This window comes from Pleuronectes platessa, chromosome 6 (genome assembly GCF_947347685.1).
Source record: "Pleuronectes platessa chromosome 6, fPlePla1.1, whole genome shotgun sequence".
In the NCBI taxonomy this organism is placed as follows: domain Eukaryota; kingdom Metazoa; phylum Chordata; class Actinopteri; order Pleuronectiformes; family Pleuronectidae; genus Pleuronectes; species Pleuronectes platessa.
In genome coordinates this window covers 1,277,679-1,298,490 of record NC_070631.1, presented here as the reverse complement: position 1 = coordinate 1,298,490, position 20,812 = coordinate 1,277,679, and the positions used below count along the sequence as shown (strand labels likewise).

The window sequence follows — 20,812 nt, the reverse complement described above, 5'->3', positions numbered from 1 at the left end:
GAGCTCCACTGCCATGGGGAGGTTTTAGTCCTGAAGGCCCGGAACCTTTTACCGGACGGGAGTCTCTGGACTAGGTGGTGACCGGGATGAGAAGGATCAGCCTGCTCTCCTACTGGTCCTGGAGTGGAACAGGTCCAGGACCAGTAGGAGAGCCGGCAGGTCACAGCCGATGACCTTCTCAGCTGACCGGATGATCCACTGCCAACAAGCCGACAACTGAGTAAACATGTGTGTGTCTGTGTGTGTGAGCAGGATCTGGGGTTTGACCTGGAGGACGTGAACATGTGGGAGCCGCTCCTGTTCGGAGCAACGAGCAAAAAGCAGCTGATTCACGAGGCCTCAAATAAGAAGCTGTACAAGATGACCCCGGATGTGCAGGTGTGTGTGTGTGTGTTCATGTGTGTCCGTCTGTTATTGTGTGTTCATGCACTGAAACTGAAACATGATTTTAACCACAACACAATGTGGAAGGAGGAGCTGGAGGAGCTGGAGGAGCAGGCTTTCGAGATGCCCAGATCCTGGGTCAGTGATATCAGCATCACAAAAAAAGGTAGAGCGACAACCACACCACATGAAGCTCTCTCTCTCTCTCTCTCTCTCTCTCTCTCTGAGTGCATGTTGGGAGTGAGTCTGGTGAGTGAGCTGGAGAAAGTTTGTTCCAAACTCTATATTTCTACCGGTTTTCTTTGGTCTTTTTCCCTCTGCACTTGTGTTAGAGGTGTTTTTTTTGTTTTCTGTGTGAGTGACAGGGTCAGGAGCAGCAGTTTAGTTGTTAGTTGTGTGTTTGTGTTTGTGCAGCATGGCTGCTGCAGGTAGAGGCTCCGGCCTCCACAAGCTAACACGCCGACACTGCATCAAACTGTGTCCGGCTGTGGACTGCTCGGTGGAGGAGGTCAGTCTGGCTGTAGGTGAGGTTGTGGGGTATGACAGTGTGAAGTCTGCCTCACGCATGAACAGTGCTGTGGTTGTGTTTGTAGAGAGCATAGAAAAAGCTAACCAGCTACTTGAGAGGGGAGTGGTGATTCAGGGCTCCTTTACACCTGTGTTGTCCCTGGCAAATCCGGTCAGGAAGGTCCTAATTTCTAATGTCCCCCCATTCCTGAAGAATGAGTTATTGGAGAAGGAACTGGCCAGACATGGACAATTAATGTCCCCCATAAAAATGATCCCCATTTATAGTAGATCTCCACATCTAAAACATGTCATGTCTTTCAGGAGACACGTGTTTATGGTTCTAAAGAAAAGTGAGGAAGAATTGCACCTGGTTTTTAGTTTTAAAGTTGAGGATTATAACTACACGGTGCATGTAACTTCAGGGAACATGAAGTGTTTTGGCTGTGGGAGGGAGGGACACCTGATCCGCTTGTGCCCGGACAGAGCCGGTGGGGGCCAGCCGGCTGCCTCTGCATCGGGGCATCCGCCTGCCTCGGCCGGGGGTGGTTCCTCTGCTCCTGCATCGGGGCCTCCGCCTGCCTCGGCCGGGGGTGGTTCCTCTGCTCCTGCTTCGGGGCCTCCGCCTGCCTCGGCCGGGGGTGGCTCCTCTGCTCCTGTGTCGGGGCCCCCGCCTGCCTTGGCGGGTGGTGGCTCGGATGCTCCTGCGCCGGGGCCTCCGCCTGCCTTGGTCGGGGGTGGTTCCTCTGCTCCTGCGTCGGGGCCTCCGCCTGCCTTGGCCGGGGTTGGTTCCTCTGCTCCTGCGTCGGGGCCCCCGCCTGCCTTGGCGGGTGGTGGTTCCTCTGCTCCTGCATCGGGGCCTCCGCCTGCCTTGGCCGGTGGTGGTTCCTCTGCTCCTGCATCGGGGCCTCCGCCTGCCTTGGCGGGTGGTGGTTCCTCTGCTCCTGCATCGGGGCCTCCGCCTGCCTTGGCCGGTGGTGGTTCCTCTGCTCCTGCATCGGGGCCTCCGCCTGCCTTGGCCGGGGGTGGTTCCTCTGCTCCTGCGTCGGGGCCTCCGCCTGCCTTGGCCGGGGGTGGTTCCTCTGCTCCTGCGTCGGGGCCTCCGCCTGCCTTGGCCGGGGGTGGTTCCTCTACTCCTGCGTCGGGGCCTCCGCCTGCCTTGGCCGGGGGTGGTTCCTCTGCTCCTGCGTCGGAGCCTCCGCCGGCCTTGGCCGGGGGTGGTTCCTCTGCTCCTGCGTCGGGGCCTCCGCCTGCCTTGGCGGGTGGTGGCTCGGATGCTCCTGCACCGGGGCCTCCGCCTGTCTCGGGTGGTGCTGGGGCCACTGTCCCGATGGAGCCACAGGGGGACACACCAGGTTCACGGGGGGAGGACAGTGAGGACGTCCATCAAGAGAACGAGGTGAGATATACTCACACATCCACTAGAGGAGCAGAGTCAGTGCTCTCTGATGAGGAGGATTTTTTGATGGAGGAAGATTTCCTAAAACTGTCAGCCAAAAGAAAAAACCCTGAAAACAAGACAAATAGTGACCAGGCAAAAAAAGTATCTAAGATAAACCCACCGTGTTCTTCCTCTCAGTCAGAGGACATTTCGACAGAAACACCGGAGAACATGAAGGAGGATGTAGAAAGGCTTTACACCTTCACCAGTATCAGGAAGTTTTTACAAAACACTAAGGGCACAAGACTGGTTAGAGTAGAGGACTTCTACCCAGATTTAGGACGTTTCCTCAAGTCATTGAAGTATCACATGGGGAATTCTGAAGGTCCAGACCAACCGACCTTCACTGATCAGGAAACTTATCGTCTTAAAAAACTAGCGTCGAAAGTCCGAGCCCAAATAGCCATTTGATGTTGAAAACCCTGTCTGTTTCCTCTGTTTGTTTTAACCTCTCTTATCCTCAACATGTGTGACATAAAGCTGGGATCTTTAAATATGAATGGTGCCAGAGGAGATGTGAAGAGAGCTGCTCTGTTCAGCCTGTGTAGAATCAGGAAGTTAAATGTTGTTTTTCTCCAGGAAACACACAGCACAGCTGAGAGTGAAGCTTCGTGGAGGAAGGAGTGGGATGGGCAGGTGTTCTTCAGCCATAAGAGCAGGAACAGTGCTGGAGTGGCCATTTTATTTTCCAGGGACTTTCTACCTGTTTCCTCTGCAACAGAGGATATTGTAGAAGGTCGCCTGTTAAAAATACAAGCTGTTTTTGAAAATGTAAAACTAACCTTCATAAATGTTTATGCTCCGACTGTAGGCACAGAAAGAGTAACTCTGCTAAACACTCTGAACTCTGCTGTTAACTCGTGTAGTGGTGAAGGTCACATGTTCCTGGGTGGTGACTTTAACTGCACGGCTGATGCAGCTCTGGACAGAAACCATGCAGAACCTCATGGAGCCTCCAGGAGGTGTCTTGTCAAACTGATTGAACAGAATGATCTGTGTGACACCTGGAGGTCTCTTCATCACACTCAGCGTCAGTACACTTGGGTTCATACTAGAGACAATACTCGATCTATGGCTCGGCTGGACAGATTTTATTGTTTCAAACATCAGGCCAATGCTCTTCAGAGTTGCTCCATTCACCCAGTTGGCTTTTCAGACCATTCACTGGTTCAGGTTTCAGTTTCCATTAAAAATATTAAGTGCAGCAGTAGTTACTGGCATTTCAATGTAGCCCTGCTGTCAGATAATGTTTTCAAAAATGCTTTCGTTTTGTTTTGGAACAATTTTTCAAAAACTAAATCTGACTACACCTCTTTACAGCAGTGGTGGGATATAGGAAAGGGTCAAATTAAGAATCTGTGCCTACAGTACACTCTCAATGTCACGAGAGACATGACCAGGTCTATGAAAGCTCTGGAGACAGAAATAGTGGATCTGCAAGTTTTAGCAGAATCCACAGGAGACGGAGAACATTTTAAAGTTCTCAAAAACAAAAAGTCAGCTCTGTCAGACCTGTTGGGTTTTTCTGCTCAAGGTGCTCTGGTTCGCTCCCGGTTCCAGCATGTTGCCAAGATGGATGCTCCCTCTCACTTCTTCTTTGGCCTCGAACGTAAGAACGGGCAAAAAAGACTCATGACCTCCCTGCGGTCCAACACGGGGCAGCTGTTGCAGGAGTCTGCAGAGATTCGCAGATATGCTGTTGGTTTCTATGAGGACCTCTTCGCGATGGAGTTCCAAGAGAGACCAGAGGTGGCACAGCCGTTCTTTGAGGGTCTACCCAAGGTGCCTGCAGAGGTCAGTGCAGAGCTACACACACAGCTCTCTGCAGTAGAACTACATGCTGCTCTGCAGAGGTTAAAGAACGGCAAGGCTCCGGGTATCGACGGACTGCCTGCTGACTTTTACAAGGTTTTCTGGCCTGTGATTGGAGGAGATCTGCTGTTGGTCCTCAGAGACAGTTTCAACAAAGGACAGCTACCTTTGAGCTGCAGGAGAGCGGTCCTCACCCTTCTCCCCAAAAAAGGAGATCTTAAAGAAATAAAGAACTGGCGACCAGTGGCTCTGCTCTGCACGGACTATAAACTTTTGTCCAAAGTGTTGGCAACGAGGCTGAGAAAAGTGATGGAGCAGGTCATTCATGTAGACCAGACCTACTGTGTGCCCAGCAGGCTGATATCTGACAATATTACTCTGATTCGTGATGTTTTGGACCTCTCTGGTTCATCGGGCTGTGAACTTGCTCTTATTTCTATAGATCAAGAAAAGGCTTTTGATCGGGTTGAACACGGATACTTGTGGCAGGTGCTGCAGGTGTTTGGGTTCAGCCCTGGTCTCATAGCCATGATCCGGACTTTGTACAGTGACATTGAGAGTGTTTTAAAGATTAATGGTGGATTAAGCTCTCCTTTTAAAGTCCAGAGGGGAATCAGACAGGGCTGCTCCCTCTCTGGCATGCTGTACTCTCTAGCCATAGAGCCGCTCCTGCACAGACTGAGGGTACAGCTGTCAGGTGCAAATCTCCCAGGGTGTCCACAAACTGTAAAAGTATCTGCTTATGCGGATGACGTCATGGTCTTTGTTCAAAAACAAGAGGACATCGATAAATTGGTTGAAAATGTCGATCTTTTCAGTAAAATATCATCTGCTAAAGTTAACTGGGGAAAAAGTGAAGCTTTAGCAATGGGAACTGAGCTGAGGAGAGAACTTGTATTACCGGGGTGGTTGACCTGGAAAAAAGAGGGTCTTAGATATCTAGGTATTTATCTTGGGGATGCAACCTTCATAAGCAAAAATTGGGATAATGTTTTAGAGAAGGTAGAGGGACGCCTTAAAAAATGGAAGTGGCTTCGTCCACACATGTCGTTTAAAGGCCGCACCCTCATTATAAACAACCTGGTGTCCTCCATGCTGTGGCACCGACTGGCATGTGTGGACCCCCAGCACGTCTGCTGGCCAGGATACAGGCCGTGATGGTGGACTTCTTCTGGGACCGTCTGCACTGGGTCCCACAGAGTGTCCTCTTTCTACCTACGGAGGAGGGGGGACATGGCCTTGTCCACTTGGCGAGTAGGGGGGCCGCTTTCAGACTCCAGTTTGTCCAGAGACTCCTTACTGGTCCTTTGGACCTGGTCTGGAGACCAGTAGCCCGTGCCATACTCGAGCGGTGTGGTGGGTTAGGCCTGGCTGAGTCGTGGTTTCTAATGGATGTGAATGCATGTAAGTTGAACAACCTTCCACTTTTTTACAAAGGACTGCTCCGAGTGTGGGGAATGTTCCAGAAGGACAGACTGAAAGACTCTGACTCTCTGCTCTGGCTCCTCAAAGAGCCAGTGGTTCACGGGAGTCGGCTCCGGTGTGCTGCAGAACCAGGCCTGAATCAAAAACTGTGCGAGGCCCGGGTCCTCACACTGGACCATGTGGTGGAGGTGTGTGGCCCTCACCTGGACAACGCTGCAGGTCTGGCCTCACGTTTGGGGATCAGGTCAGTCAGGGTGGTCAGCTTCCTGCTGAGAGGCTGGAAACAGCAGCTGACTCACCCTGAACTTCAGTTGATCACTGATTACCGGGATGGACTCATTCAGCCGGACACCAGTGATCCTCTTCCTGAGTTAACAATTGTTCCTATGATAAAATGTGAAGGTTTGTTGTTGAAATTAAAAACTGCCTCTGGTAATACACTAAGCACCATGACAGGGAAAACAATGTATTATTTACTAGTGAAGTTTCTGAACCAGAACAGACTAGAAGCCCGGAGTGACTCTCCATGGAGGACTCATCTGGATCTGACGGAGGCTCAGAGGCCGGAGTGGAGAGCCCTGTACAAACCACCGCTGACTAAGAGGGGGGGGGACTTACAGTGGAGGGTTCTACACGGAGCTGTTCCTGTAAACGCTTTTGTTTCGGTGATTAACTCTGAAGTTGCTGCTACGTGTCCCTTCTGTCCACAGAGGGAGACAGTTCTTCATTGTTTTCTGAAGTGTGGTCGACTCTCCTCACTGTTTCTGTTTCTGACTCACCTGTTTGCTTTATTTGAAGAAGTTTTCACATATCAAATGTTCATCCTGGGTTACAAGTACAACAGTAAAAACAAAATAAAATGTCAACTCTTCAACTTTTTTTTGGGTCAAGCAAAGATGGCGATCTATCTCTCCAGGAGGAAAAAACTTGAAGACTCACTGGATGTAGATGTTATTTGCATCTTTAAACGAATGTTAAAGGCGAGGCTGAAAACTGATTTTTCTTTCTTTATTTTGTCAAATAATGTAAAAGATTTTGAGAAGATGTGGTGCCTCAAGCAGGTTTTATGTTCTGTGACAATAGATAAGCTGGTGTTTGGTCAAATTTTGGATTGAATATTGTTTTTATGTTGATGTAACTTATGTTTTTGAAAACTGAGTAAATAAAAGTGGCTTAAAAAATCAATCTCTCTCTCTCTCTCTCTCTCTCTCTCTCTCTGTGTCTCTCTCTCTCTCTCTCTCTCTCTCTCTCTCTCTGTGTCTCTGTCTCTATCTCTCTGTCTCTCTCTCTCTCTCTCTCTCTCTCTCTCTGTCCCTCTCTCTTTCTCTCTGTGTCTCTCTCTCTATCTCTCTCTCTCTCTCTCTCTCTCTCTCTCTCCCTCTCTCTCTCTGATGATCCTGTTGTCTCCTCCTCAGACCTGGAGACTCGCTGGCCGGGAGGACACAAGCGGACTCGCTACAGGAAAGCAGAGGTGGAGAGGTTCGCTCCGTACCTGAGGCCGAACGGTCTGACCACACGACTGGTTTCATACAAAGACCTGGACTGTGAGCGATCGACTCAAAAACTGTAAAAACTCTTCAGAACTTTAATATCTGAAGACGTCTTAGTAACCCTCTGTGTGTGTGTGTGTGTGTGTGTGTGTGTGTGTGTGTGTGTGTGTGTGTGTGTGTGTGTGTGTGTGTGTGTGTGTGTGTGTGTGTGTGTGTGTGTGTTGGTATAACCGGAATTCAGGGACAATTTGTCCGTCTACACACCGGCAATCCGCGAACCTTAGGGTAATTTGAGGACTATGCCAAGGTCCCCGGATTTCAAACAATTTATTTGCATTTGTGACTGTCAGAGGAACATCCTCTCTCATTTTCGTTCAAAGTCCTTTTTTACCACAAACCTGTTTTTAGGTGTATCCCAGTGTATAGAGTAGCGCATCCTATCGGTTGTGCTTATATTGCACTTTCATACACATTTCCTACACACACGGTTCGATTTTGCCGCCCTTTTCACTGATTGGTTGGTTCGAACAAGTGGGTGGCGTCTACAGGAAGTTCGCTCCAAGGACCGCCCCGACTGGGCTTTTAAACATTAAATCCCATTTGAAGCTGCTGGCGACCAATGGATGCACTATAGGATTTAAAACATACAGGTAAGCATTAAAACTTGTAAACAAAGTATATATTTGCATGTGGAAGTATTTTACACCATAACAATAACTTATTAAGTTTAATTTTTTTTTTTTTTATTATTGATGCATATTTTAATGGAAATAAAGTTAGTTTAACTTCAATGCATATTGGCATTAGGTTGTTTTTACAGCATTGCTAATGCATGCTGTTGAGGCCGGTGTTACCTTCACAAGGCTGCACTAGTAGTAGAGCTAACAGCTACCAGCTCTCAGCTGCAGCAGCTTCAGAGCAGGCAGGAGAGGATCAGTCTTGTATTTTGGAGGAATGTGCTTCGTGCAGTGTCGTGTAACCAGCTGTTTTGTGGACTAGAGAAGGTGAGGATGTTTGATTCGTGTTCATTTTAAGCCACACAAGCCGCAGTTTATTTTCATGCACGTGGAAGCTCCGTGTCGGCAGCGGCCACGCCCCCTCGTTGAGCCGTGCGTGCATGCCTTCACACAGGTGATAGTACTGAGCACAGGTGGTGGGGATGAGGACAGCAGCTTTGAGCAGTTACAGAGTGGTCCGGTCAGTGTTTGGGAGCTGAAAACAGCTAAAAACAACTAAGGTAATGTGGAGTTGTTTGTTTAAACAAGCTAGTGGCTACACTGTTCTTGTTAACTTGTATTGTTAGGTCTGCTTGTTAAATCGTATGTGCTTAGCTGCAGCAGCTTCAGAGCAGGCAGGAGAGGATCAGTCTTGTATTTTGGAGGAATGTGCTTCGTGCAGTGTGGTGTAACCAGCTGTTTTGTGGACTAGAGAAGGTGAGGATGTTTGATTCGTGTTCATTTTAAGCCACACAAGCCGCAGTTTATTTTCATGCACGTGGAAGCTCCGTGTCGGCAGCGGCCACGCCCCCTCGTTGAGCCGTGCGTGCGTGCGTGCCTTGACACAGGTGATAGTAATGAGCACAGGTGGTGGGGGTGAGGACAGCAGCTTTGAGCAGTTACAGAGACAGCTAAAAACAACTAAGGTAATGTGGAGTTGTTTGTTTAAACAAGCTAGTGGCTACACAGTTCTTGTTAACTTGTATTGTTAGGTCTGCTTGTTAAATCTTATGTGCTTAAAACTGTAAGCTATCAGTGTTTCCACAGAGGTTTTTGGCTGTTATCGTTATTATGAAAGTGTAAAGTACAATAGTGAGGAGCAACAAAGCTGTGGTACAGTATCTGGTGCAGTGTGTGCCATTTAAAAATGCTGTTTAATATTCATGTTGATTATTGACTATTCCATAACTGAAAGCAAGGATGAAATGTCAACAGGCTTTATTTCTATTTCATTTTTTCCCCTGAGATAGAGACTCACAGCACTCATGTTGTCTTATATAGTATTTTTAAGTGAACATCTTGCATCTGGTAGATAACAGGTTGAGCTGTTTATTGTTTTGGGTTGTTATTTGAATTAAAACAAAATTATGACAAACTAATCACATGTCAGAAGCACTGATGTGAAAACCTCACAAACCATGGTCCGTGTAAATGTCATAAAGGACCTTGGATCGGAAATGTGAACCCAGCAGTGTGCTATCGCACAATAGTCAAGTCATCTGGATACTGCTGTAAATATAATTGAATGTTAATGTAAAATTGTATATGTAGGTTAAGTTCTTGTTTGAAGAAGCAGGACAAGGACAGTGAGTGAGGAAGAGATACAGAGACTGAGGATGATCATTCAAGCAGATGAAAGACTGCATTTATTTGCGTGTCTGTTCCTACTGGATGCTAATGATGGGACATCAATCCCACAAGAGGTTCAATGCAGCTGATGTAGTTATAGAATCTCTGTACACTGAGATTATGTTACATTAAATTGTAGAGAGTTGAGTTTGTGGTCCAACACAGCTCTACACTAGAACAGACATCATCCTACTGTTAATATTTAGTTAATGTGCAGCCTATTTCTGTTGTAGAAGCATTAAGTCCTTTGTATTAAATTTAAACTTGAATGTTGATTTATGAGCTCAGAATATAGCTTCTGCTCAGATGCCACATGTAAATTACTAGACTTCTAGTACATAATAATCCTAACAACAATCTTCTTTTAATTATGTTACTCTGGCTTTTGTCACTGGCCAGTGAATCATGCAGAGGCGAAGGCGCATAAATCCAATGGATGATGCAAAATTTTTTGCTCACACTGGAAGGGATAAACTTGGACTGGACATCAATTACATTAATGCTTTCAAAGGTAAGTTGAATCTTAAACTTAAATTTATCACTTATTTGGTAAAGATTTATTTATTGTTTGGTTTTGTGTATTAACTAGGTCGTGGTATCTTCACCTCTGCTCCTTTTGAAAAAGGCGACTTTCTCTGCGAATATCGAGGTGACCTAATAACAAACGAAGAATGTGAAAGGAGACAGAAAATATACCATGACGCCCTTAAGGTGTTCATGTTCGAGTTCCGTTTTAGTGGTAAACTGTGGTGGTAAGTATATTATTTCAGTGCTAACTGGTCTAAATCCAAATTCCATGACTCATTGCTTTTGGTGCTGAACATATACAAATTATTGATAGAAGGCTCTTGAGTCAGGTTAATAAATACTACTCTTGTTTGTGTATAAATTGAAAGATTTGTAATTAAGTGTTGTCTTTTTGTAGTGTTGATGCAGCAAAGGAAGATGGATCACTCGGAAGACTAGTAAATGACGACCATATCAGCCCTAATGCAAAGATGAAGTACCTGAATGTGCAGGGGAAACCCCATCTGTGTTTATTTGCCATACGGGACATAGTTGCAGGAGAGGAGATAACCTATAACTATGGTGACTCAGACTGGCCGTGGAGAAGCAAGGTAGTTTTTTACTTGATGACGTGACGTGATGTTGATCCCCTGAAACAAATGGTTTAGAAAACTTCAGTTCACAAACACTTTATATTTTCCGTATAGTTTTGGTTTGAACTAATATATTGCCACATACAGACACACAAGACACTGACAGAATTGTTTGTTATTAAAATCTCCAGAAATCTGGAGGGATGTCATCGGATGTCAAACATGGTGAGGCACCATGCACAGCAAAGCTTTCTACGAGAACTCAAAAGAGGTCAACACATGAAGCCCCAAAAATGATGCCTACAAGGACATCAGCTGGTCGTCCTAAATGCTTTAATAAGGTATATAACAATTTCAAGTTCATGATTTGTGTAAACAGTTTGAAGCTACTTTTGGATGGTATGTTTCTGCATATTAATTGATTGTGTGCGTAAACTTAAGGAGGCACACCAACAGACTGTCCTCTTCTTGCTCTCATCACACTCTTCATTAGTGTTATTTTCCTGACCATCTCTTACTGCTTCAGCTACACTTAAGTCACTTTCACACATGAAGTGCACTCTGGATTTTGTCCGGACATCAATTGGAGGAACTGTAAGTGTGACCGCAAATGTCCGATTCAGTCACACCGGAATTAACTGGTCTTTAACGTGCCAGCACCCTAATACAAAATCTGGGTAATGTCTGATATGCAACAGATAATAGTCTGCAGGATTCACAGAGTGCTAGTGGGTGTGTTCATGATGTTGATGCATAATATGTACTTTAACTGCTTCTTACTTTTTTCTGATGGCCTGTATGTTGTTTTGCACTCTTTTGTTGATATTTGATGAGTTCAAATACACGCAGTTTCGTTATTATTAACATTAGTGATGAGTCCTTCTGCTGCATGCGTTGATGGTGCTCCTCCTCTCACCTGATGCAATTTGACATTTGCAGTACTGAGATCGCGTCTGACAGTCTCTTTTGTGAGCTGCATATGTAAAAGGGCAACACCGGAAAATGATCATACTAGAGTTTCAAGATTTTTGTCCTAATCAATACAAATCTAGGAAGGTTAGAGGCAAGCAGTCAGACAGCAAAAAACTCACATCCACCGCTCACAGTTAGTGTGACCGTTGTATAAGATGGGTTGTCAGTGTATATAAAGAAGGAATCAAAAGTCATCAATTCATCCGTCACAACTAACTGAGATTATTATAGTTCTATTAGCTTGCATTCTGTATTCATCTGACACCTTAGGTGACTACAATCAATTCCAAAGTGCATTTTTCTCCCCACAAAGTTGTGTGTGTGTGCGCGCTGTCACCTGAGTGTATTGTGTATAACAACAATGGTATTTAAGGACAACCTCAGAGGATGTCTTTCAGAATGTAAGGCAGAATAACATTTGAGTGTGTGTGTATAAAGCTCTGACACCAATATGACTTGGGTGGACCATACGTTATTTGGGGTCCCTCCCGTAGGTGGGGTTGTTATTGGCATCACTTTGGTACTTCATAAAGACTTTCACATGATGTCACAGACAACATGCTGTCTTCAACATATTTATAATGTTGTTCTGTTTTCTTCGGCAGGGTATTGATGAGGATATGCCTCAGGGAAGTCCTAATACCACAAATTCCCAGACCCTAGATGAAGGTCATGTACAGGTATGCAGATGTAAAACTAGAGAGGTTCCTCTTGTGCTTTTTGTAAGCAGTATGTGTTCTTTTTTCATCCAGACCTCACATATCCCTTTTGATTAGTGCATTCACATTACATGACGTTTTATTCAACTTTTCTTCCATTCATTATCTGCTACAGATGACTATCGAAAGAAGCCAGATTGAGATGACTGCAAGCAACCTGAACCAGACAAGTCCAGTGCTTGATCCACTCACCAGGACTGGACAGGTAGGTGAAGTGGGCATGATGACATGAATTGTAGAAAAGGTTAGGGTTAGTGTGTGTGTGTGCTGTCACCTGAGTGTATTATGGTGTATAAGGACAATGGTATTTAAGGACAACCTCAGAGGATGTCTTTCAGAATGTAAGGCAGAATAACATTTGAGTGTGTGTGTATTAAGCTCTGACACCAATATGACTTGGGTGGACCATACGTTATTTGGGGTCCCTCCCGTAGGTGGGGTTGTTAGTGGCATTTCTTTGGTATTTAAGAGTACTTGTACAACCTGCATTTGATCTTATGTTAGTTTAATGGGAGTGGTAATTTTTTGTATTCATGTTGTATGTCACAGATGTGGACTCGGTCACCAGTAATGCATGAAATGCAAGACAAGATCATATATAAAATCAATCAAAACAAATCTAGGCATGTTAGAGGCCTAGAGTCAGACATTAAAAAGCTCATAGCCACCAATCACAGGTAGCGTGAGACCAAAATGGGTTGTCAGAAAATAAAGAAGGAATCAAAAATCAAATTCATCCGTTACAATTAACTGTGATTAGTATAGTTCTAACAGCTTGCAGGCTGCCGTAATCAGACATTTCAGGTGACTAGAAATACTTCCAAAGTGCATTATTCTCCCCACAAAACACTTGGGACCACAGTCATGATGACTGTCACATAATGTTACAGGTATGAAGATGTTGAACCATCTAGAGAGGCTCCTTTTTTTTTTAAGCAATACTTGTTTTTATCCAGACCTCAAATATCTCTTGACTGCTGCATTCTCACTATATTACTTTTTATTCAACTTTTCTTCCATTCATTATCTGCTACAGATGATGACCGAAAGAGGCCAGATTGAGATGAGTGCAAGCAACCTGAACCAGACAAGTCCAGTGCTTGATCCACTCACCGGGATTGGACAGGTAGGTGAAGTGTGCTTGGTGACATGAATTGTGGAAAAATGTAGGGTTAGGGTTAGTGTGTGTGTGTGTGCTGTTACCTGAGTGTATTATGGTGTGTAAGGACAATGGTATTTAAGGACAATCTCAGAGGATGTCTTTCAGAATTTAAGGCAGAATAACATTTGAGTGTGTGTGTATTAAGCTCTGACACCAATATGACTTGGGTGGACCATACGTTATTTGGGGTCCCTCACGTAGGTGGGGTTGTTATTGGCATCACTTTGGTACTGCATAATTACTTTCACATGATGTCACAGACAACATCCTATCTTCAACATATTTATAATGTTGTTTTGTTCTCTTCGGCAGGGTATTAATGAGGATATGCCTCAGGGAAGTCCTGAGACCACAAATTCCCAGACCCCAGATGAAGGTCATGTGCAGGTATGAAGATGTAAAACTCTAGAGAGGTTCCTCTTGTGCTTTTTGTAAGCAGTATGTGTTCTTTTTCATCCAGACCTCAAATATCCCTTTTGATTAGTGCATTCACATTACATGACTTTTTATTCAACTTTTCTTCCATTCATTATCCGCTACAGATGACGACCGAAAGAGGCCAGATTGAGATGAGTGCAAGCAACCTGAACCAGAGAAGTCCAGTTCTTGATCCGCTCACCAGAATTGGACAGGTAGGTGAAGTGAGCATGATGACATGAATTGTAGAAAAAGTTAGGGTTAGTGTGTGTGTGCTGTCACCTGAGTGTATTATGGTGTATAAGGACAATGGTATTTAAGGACAACCTCAGAGGATGTCTTTCAGAATGTAAGGCAGAATAACATTTGAGTGTGTGTGTATTAAGCTCTGACACCAATATGACTTGGGTGGACCATACGTTATTTGGGGTCCCTCCCGTAGGTGGGGTTGTTAGTGGCATTTCTTTGGTATTTAAGAGTACTTGTACAACCTGCATTTGATCTTATGTTAGTTTAATGGGAGTGGTAATTTTTTGTATTCATGTTGTATGTCACAGATGTGGACTCGGTCACCAGTAATGCATGAAATGCAAGACAAGATCATATATAAAATCAATCAAAACAAATCTAGGCATGTTAGAGGCCTAGAGTCAGACATTAAAAAGCTCACAGCCACCAATCACAGGTAGCGTGAGACCAAAATGGGTTGTCAGAAAATAAAGAAGGAATCAAAAATCCAATTCATCCGTTACAATTAACTGTGATTAGTATAGTTCTAACAGCTTGCAGGCTGCCGTAATCAGACATTTCAGGTGACTAGAAATACTTCCAAAGTGCATTATTCTCCCCACAAAACACTTGGGACCACAGTCATGATGACTGTCACATAATGTTACAGGTATGAAGATGTTGAACCATCTAGAGAGGCTCCTTTTTTTTTTAAGCAATACTTGTTTTTATCCAGACCTCAAATATCTCTTGACTGCTGCATTCTCACTATATTACTTTTTATTCAACTTTTCTTCCATTCATTATCTGCTACAGATGATGACCGAAAGAGGCCAGATTGAGATGAGTGCAAGCAACCTGAACCAGACAAGTCCAGTGCTTGATCCACTCACCGGGATTGGACAGGTAGGTGAAGTGTGCTTGGTGACATGAATTGTGGAAAAATGTAGGGTTAGGGTTAGTGTGTGTGTGTGTGCTGTTACCTGAGTGTATTATGGTGTGTAAGGACAATGGTATTTAAGGACAATCTCAGAGGATGTCTTTCAGAATTTAAGGCAGAATAACATTTGAGTGTGTGTGTATTAAGCTCTGACACCAATATGACTTGGGTGGACCATACGTTATTTGGGGTCCCTCACGTAGGTGGGGTTGTTATTGGCATCACTTTGGTACTGCATAATTACTTTCACATGATGTCACAGACAACATCCTATCTTCAACATATTTATAATGTTGTTTTGTTCTCTTCGGCAGGGTATTAATGAGGATATGCCTCAGGGAAGTCCTGAGACCACAAATTCCCAGACCCCAGATGAAGGTCATGTGCAGGTATGAAGATGTAAAACTCTAGAGAGGTTCCTCTTGTGCTTTTTGTAAGCAGTATGTGTTCTTTTTCATCCAGACCTCAAATATCCCTTTTGATTAGTGCATTCACATTACATGACTTTTTATTCAACTTTTCTTCCATTCATTATCCGCTACAGATGACGACCGAAAGAGGCCAGATTGAGATGAGTGCAAGCAACCTGAACCAGAGAAGTCCAGTTCTTGATCCGCTCACCAGAATTGGACAGGTAGGTGAAGTGAGCATGATGACATGAATTGTAGAAAAAGTTAGGGTTAGTGTGTGTGTGCTGTCACCTGAGTGTATTATGGTGTATAAGGACAATGGTATTTAAGGACAACCTCAGAGGATGTCTTTCAGAATGTAAGGCAGAATAACATTTGAGTGTGTGTGTATTAAGCTCTGACACCAATATGACTTGGGTGGACCATACGTTATTTGGGGTCCCTCCCGTAGGTGGGGTTGTTAGTGGCATTTCTTTGGTATTTAAGAGTACTTGTACAACCTGCATTTGATCTTATGTTAGTTTAATGGGAGTGGTAATTTTTTGTATTCATGTTGTATGTCACAGATGTGGACTCGGTCACCAGTAATGCATGAAATGCAAGACAAGATCATATATAAAATCAATCAAAACAAATCTAGGCATGTTAGAGGCCTAGAGTCAGACATTAAAAAGCTCACAGCCACCAATCACAGGTAGCGTGAGACCAAAATGGGTTGTCAGAAAATAAAGAAGGAATCAAAAATCCAATTCATCCGTTACAATTAACTGTGATTAGTATAGTTCTAACAGCTTGCAGGCTGCCGTAATCAGACATTTCAGGTGACTAGAAATACTTCCAAAGTGCATTATTCTCCCCACAAAACACTTGGGACCACAGTCATGATGACTGTCACATAATGTTACAGGTATGAAGATGTTGAACCATCTAGAGAGGCTCCTTTTTTATTTTGTATTTTTAAGCAATACTTGTTGTTTTTATCCAGACCTCAAATATCTCTTGACTGGTGCATTCTCACTCTATTACTTTTTATTCAACTTTTCTTCCATTCATTATCTGCTACAGATGACGACCGAAAGAGGCCAGATTGAGATGAGTGCAAGCAACCTGAACCAGAGAAGTCCAGTGCTTGATCCACTCACCAGGATTGCACAGGTAGGTGAAGTGTGCTTGGTGACATGAATTGTGGAAAAATGTAGGGTTAGGTTTTGTGTGTGTGTGTGCTGTCACCTGAGTGTATTATGGTGTGTAAGGACAATGGTATTTAAGGACAATCTCAGAAGATGTCTTTCAGAATGTAAGGCAGAATAACATTTGAGTGTGTGTGTATTAAGCTCTGACACCAATATGACTTGGGTGGACCATACGTTATTTGGGGTCCCTCCCGTAGGTGGGGTTGTTAGTGGCATTTCTTTGGTATTTAAGAGTACTTGTACAACCTGCATTTGATCTTATGTTAGTTTAATGGGAGTGGTAATTTTTTGTATTCATGTTGTATGTCACAGATGTGGACTCGGTCACCAGTAATGCATGAAATGCAAGACAAGATCATATATAAAATCAATCAAAACAAATCTAGGCATGTTAGAGGCCTAGAGTCAGACATTAAAAAGCTCACAGCCACCAATCACAGGTAGCGTGAGACCAAAATGGGTTGTCAGAAAATAAAGAAGGAATCAAAAATCAAATTCATCCGTCACAATTAACTGTGATTAGTATAATTCTAACAGCTTGCAGGCTGCCGTAATCAGACATTTCAGGTGACTAGAAATACTTCCAAAGTGCATTATTCTCCCCACAAAACACTTGGAACCACAGTCATGATGACTGTCACACAATGTTACAGGTATGAAGATGTTGAACAATCTAGAGAGGCTCCTTTTTTTCTTTTTTTAGCAATACTTGTTTTTATCCAGACCTCAAATATCTCTTGACTGGTGCATTCTCACTATATTACTTTTTATTCAACTTTTCTTCCATTCATTATCTGCTACAGATGACGACCGAAAGAGGCCAGATTGAGATGAGTGCAAGCAACCTGAACCAGAGAAGTCCAGTGCTTGATCCACTCACCAGGATTGCACAGGTAGGTGAAGTGTGCTTGGTGACATGAATTGTGGAAAAATGTAGGGTTAGGGTTAGTGTGTGTGTGTGTGCTGTTACCTGAGTGTATTATGGTGTGTAAGGACAATGGTATTTAAGGACAATCTCAGAGGATGTCTTTCAGAATTTAAGGCAGAATAACATTTGAGTGTGTGTGTATTAAGCTCTGACACCAATATGACTTGGGTGGACCATACGTTATTTGGGGTCCCTCACGTAGGTGGGGTTGTTATTGGCATCACTTTGGTACTGCATAATTACTTTCACATGATGTCACAGACAACATCCTATCTTCAACATATTTATAATGTTGTTTTGTTCTCTTCGGCAGGGTATTAATGAGGATATGCCTCAGGGAAGTCCTGAGACCACAAATTCCCAGACCCCAGATGAAGGTCATGTGCAGGTATGAAGATGTAAAACTCTAGAGAGGTTCCTCTTGTGCTTTTTGTAAGCAGTATGTGTTCTTTTTCATCCAGACCTCAAATATCCCTTTTGATTAGTGCATTCACATTACATGACTTTTTATTCAACTTTTCTTCCATTCATTATCCGCTACAGATGACGACCGAAAGAGGCCAGATTGAGATGAGTGCAAGCAACCTGAACCAGAGAAGTCCAGTTCTTGATCCGCTCACCAGAATTGGACAGGTAGGTGAAGTGAGCATGATGACATGAATTGTAGAAAAAGTTAGGGTTAGTGTGTGTGTGCTGTCACCTGAGTGTATTATGGTGTATAAGGACAATGGTATTTAAGGACAACCTCAGAGGATGTCTTTCAGAATGTAAGGCAGAATAACATTTGAGTGTGTGTGTATTAAGCTCTGACACCAATATGACTTGGGTGGACCATACGTTATTTGGGGTCCCTCCCGTAGGTGGGGTTGTTAGTGGCATTTCTTTGGTATTTAAGAGTACTTGTACAACCTGCATTTGATCTTATGTTAGTTTAATGGGAGTGGTAATTTTTTGTATTCATGTTGTATGTCACAGATGTGGACTCGGTCACCAGTAATGCATGAAATGCAAGACAAGATCATATATAAAATCAATCAAAACAAATCTAGGCATGTTAGAGGCCTAGAGTCAGACATTAAAAAGCTCACAGCCACCAATCACAGGTAGCGTGAGACCAAAATGGGTTGTCAGAAAATAAAGAAGGAATCAAAAATCCAATTCATCCGTTACAATTAACTGTGATTAGTATAGTTCTAACAGCTTGCAGGCTGCCGTAATCAGACATTTCAGGTGACTAGAAATACTTCCAAAGTGCATTATTCTCCCCACAAAACACTTGGGACCACAGTCATGATGACTGTCACATAATGTTACAGGTATGAAGATGTTGAACCATCTAGAGAGGCTCCTTTTTTATTTTGTATTTTTAAGCAATACTTGTTGTTTTTATCCAGACCTCAAATATCTCTTGACTGGTGCATTCTCACTCTATTACTTTTTATTCAACTTTTCTTCCATTCATTATCTGCTACAGATGACGACCGAAAGAGGCCAGATTGAGATGAGTGCAAGCAACCTGAACCAGAGAAGTCCAGTGCTTGATCCACTCACCAGGATTGCACAGGTAGGTGAAGTGTGCTTGGTGACATGAATTGTGGAAAAATGTAGGGTTAGGTTTTGTGTGTGTGTGTGCTGTCACCTGAGTGTATTATGGTGTGTAAGGACAATGGTATTTAAGGACAATCTCAGAAGATGTCTTTCAGAATGTAAGGCAGAATAACATTTGAGTGTGTGTGTATTAAGCTCTGACACCAATATGACTTGGGTGGACCATACGTTATTTGGGGTCCCTCCCGTAGGTGGGGTTGTTAGTGGCATTTCTTTGGTATTTAAGAGTACTTGTACAACCTGCATTTGATCTTATGTTAGTTTAATGGGAGTGGTAATTTTTTGTATTCATGTTGTATGTCACAGATGTGGACTCGGTCACCAGTAATGCATGAAATGCAAGACAAGATCATATATAAAATCAATCAAAACAAATCTAGGCATGTTAGAGGCCTAGAGTCAGACATTAAAAAGCTCACAGCCACCAATCACAGGTAGCGTGAGACCAAAATGGGTTGTCAGAAAATAAAGAAGGAATCAAAAATCAAATTCATCCGTCACAATTAACTGTGATTAGTATAATTCTAACAGCTTGCAGGCTGCCGTAATCAGACATTTCAGGTGACTAGAAATACTTCCAAAGTGCATTATTCTCCCCACAAAACACTTGGAACCACAGTCATGATGACTGTCACACAATGTTACAGGTATGAAGATGTTGAACAATCTAGAGAGGCTCCTTTTTTTCTTTTTTTAGCAATACTTGTTTTTATCCAGACCTCAAATATCTCTTGACTGGTGCATTCTCACTATATTACTTTTTATTCAACTTTTCTTCCATTCATTATCTGCTACAGATGACGACCGAAAGAGGCCAGATTGAGATGAGTGCAAGCAACCTGAACCAGAGAAGTCCAGTGCTTGATCCACTCACCAGGATTGCACAGGTAGGTGAAGTGTGCTTGGTGACATGAATTGTGGAAAAATGTAGGGTTAGGTTTTGTGTGTGTGTGTGCTGTCACCTGAGTGTATTATGGTGTGTAAGGACAATGGTATTTAAGGACAATCTCAGAAGATGTCTTTCAGAATGTAAGGCAGAATAACATTTGAGTGTGTGTGTATTAAGCTCTGACACCAATATGACTTGGGTGGACCATACGTTATTTGGGGTCCCTCCCGTAGGTGGGGTTGTTAGTGGCATTTCTTTGGTATTTAAGAGTACTTGTACAACCTGCATTTGATCTTATGTTAGTTTAATGGGAGTGGTAATTTTTTGTATTCATGTTGTATGTCACAGATGTGGACTCGGTCACCAGTAATGCATGAAATGCAAGACAAGATCATATATAAAATCAATCAAAACAAATCTAGGCATGTTAGAGGCCTAGAGTCAGACATTAAAAAGCTCACAGCCACCAATCACAGGTAGCGTGAGACCAAAATGGGTTGTCAGAAAATAAAGAAGGAATCAAAAATCAAATTCATCCGTCACAATTAACTGTGATTAGTATAGTTCTAACAGCTTGCAGGCTGCCGTAATCAGACATTTCAGGTGACTAGAAATACTTCCAAAGTGCATTATTCTCCCCACAAAACACTTGGAACCACAGTCATGATGACTGTCACACAATGTTACAGGTATGAAGATGTTGAACCATCTAGAGAGGCTCCTTTTTTTCTTTTTTTTTTTTTTTTTTAGCAATACTTCTTTTTATCCAGACCTCAAATATCTCTTGACTGGTGCATTCTCACTATATTACTTTTTATTCAACTTTTCTTCCATTCATTATC

General features: G+C 43.5%; 2 protein-coding genes across 2 annotated transcripts; both read left to right on the top strand.

Annotated features, from left to right (window-relative positions):
- The first annotated feature begins 260 nt into the window (after positions 1 to 260).
- On the top strand, positions 261 to 7,490 carry LOC128441837 (dynein regulatory complex subunit 7). Its single transcript, XM_053423945.1, has 4 exons — positions 261 to 378; positions 472 to 550; positions 6,985 to 7,113; positions 7,468 to 7,490. The coding sequence occupies exons 1-4, from the start codon at positions 283 to 285 to the stop codon at positions 7,488 to 7,490; spliced, it is 327 nt and encodes a 108-aa protein (XP_053279920.1). The 5' UTR covers positions 261 to 282.
- Positions 7,229 to 20,665, top strand: LOC128441835 (uncharacterized). The gene is made up of 18 exons (XM_053423943.1): positions 7,229 to 9,915; positions 9,994 to 10,156; positions 10,330 to 10,522; positions 10,696 to 10,845; positions 12,082 to 12,156; positions 12,311 to 12,400; positions 13,232 to 13,321; positions 13,670 to 13,744; positions 13,900 to 13,989; positions 14,819 to 14,908; positions 15,257 to 15,331; positions 15,487 to 15,576; positions 16,418 to 16,507; positions 17,349 to 17,438; positions 18,017 to 18,106; positions 18,948 to 19,037; positions 19,879 to 19,968; positions 20,660 to 20,665. Exons 1-18 carry the CDS (start codon positions 9,810 to 9,812, stop codon positions 20,663 to 20,665), a joined length of 1,743 nt encoding a protein of 580 aa, XP_053279918.1. The 5' UTR covers positions 7,229 to 9,809.
- Positions 20,666 to 20,812: the final 147 nt, after the last annotated feature.

Bases quoted from the DNA above. Each gene is read 5' to 3' on its own strand.
- LOC128441837 (XM_053423945.1), top strand. From the start codon at position 283: ATGTGGGAGCCGCTCCTGTTCGGAGCAACGAGCAAAAAGCAGCTGATT. The intron at 379-471 runs GTGTGTGTGTGT...ACAATGTGGAAG, and splicing joins AGATGACCCCGGATGTGCAG to GAGGAGCTGGAGGAGCTGGA. The intron at 7,114-7,467 runs GTGAGCGATCGA...ACCTGTTTTTAG, and splicing joins TTCATACAAAGACCTGGACT to GTGTATCCCAGTGTATAGAG.
- LOC128441835 (XM_053423943.1), top strand. From the start codon at position 9,810: ATGCAGAGGCGAAGGCGCATAAATCCAATGGATGATGCAAAATTTTTT. The intron at 12,401-13,231 runs GTAGGTGAAGTG...TATCTGCTACAG, and splicing joins CACTCACCAGGACTGGACAG to ATGATGACCGAAAGAGGCCA. The intron at 13,322-13,669 runs GTAGGTGAAGTG...TCTCTTCGGCAG, and splicing joins CACTCACCGGGATTGGACAG to GGTATTAATGAGGATATGCC.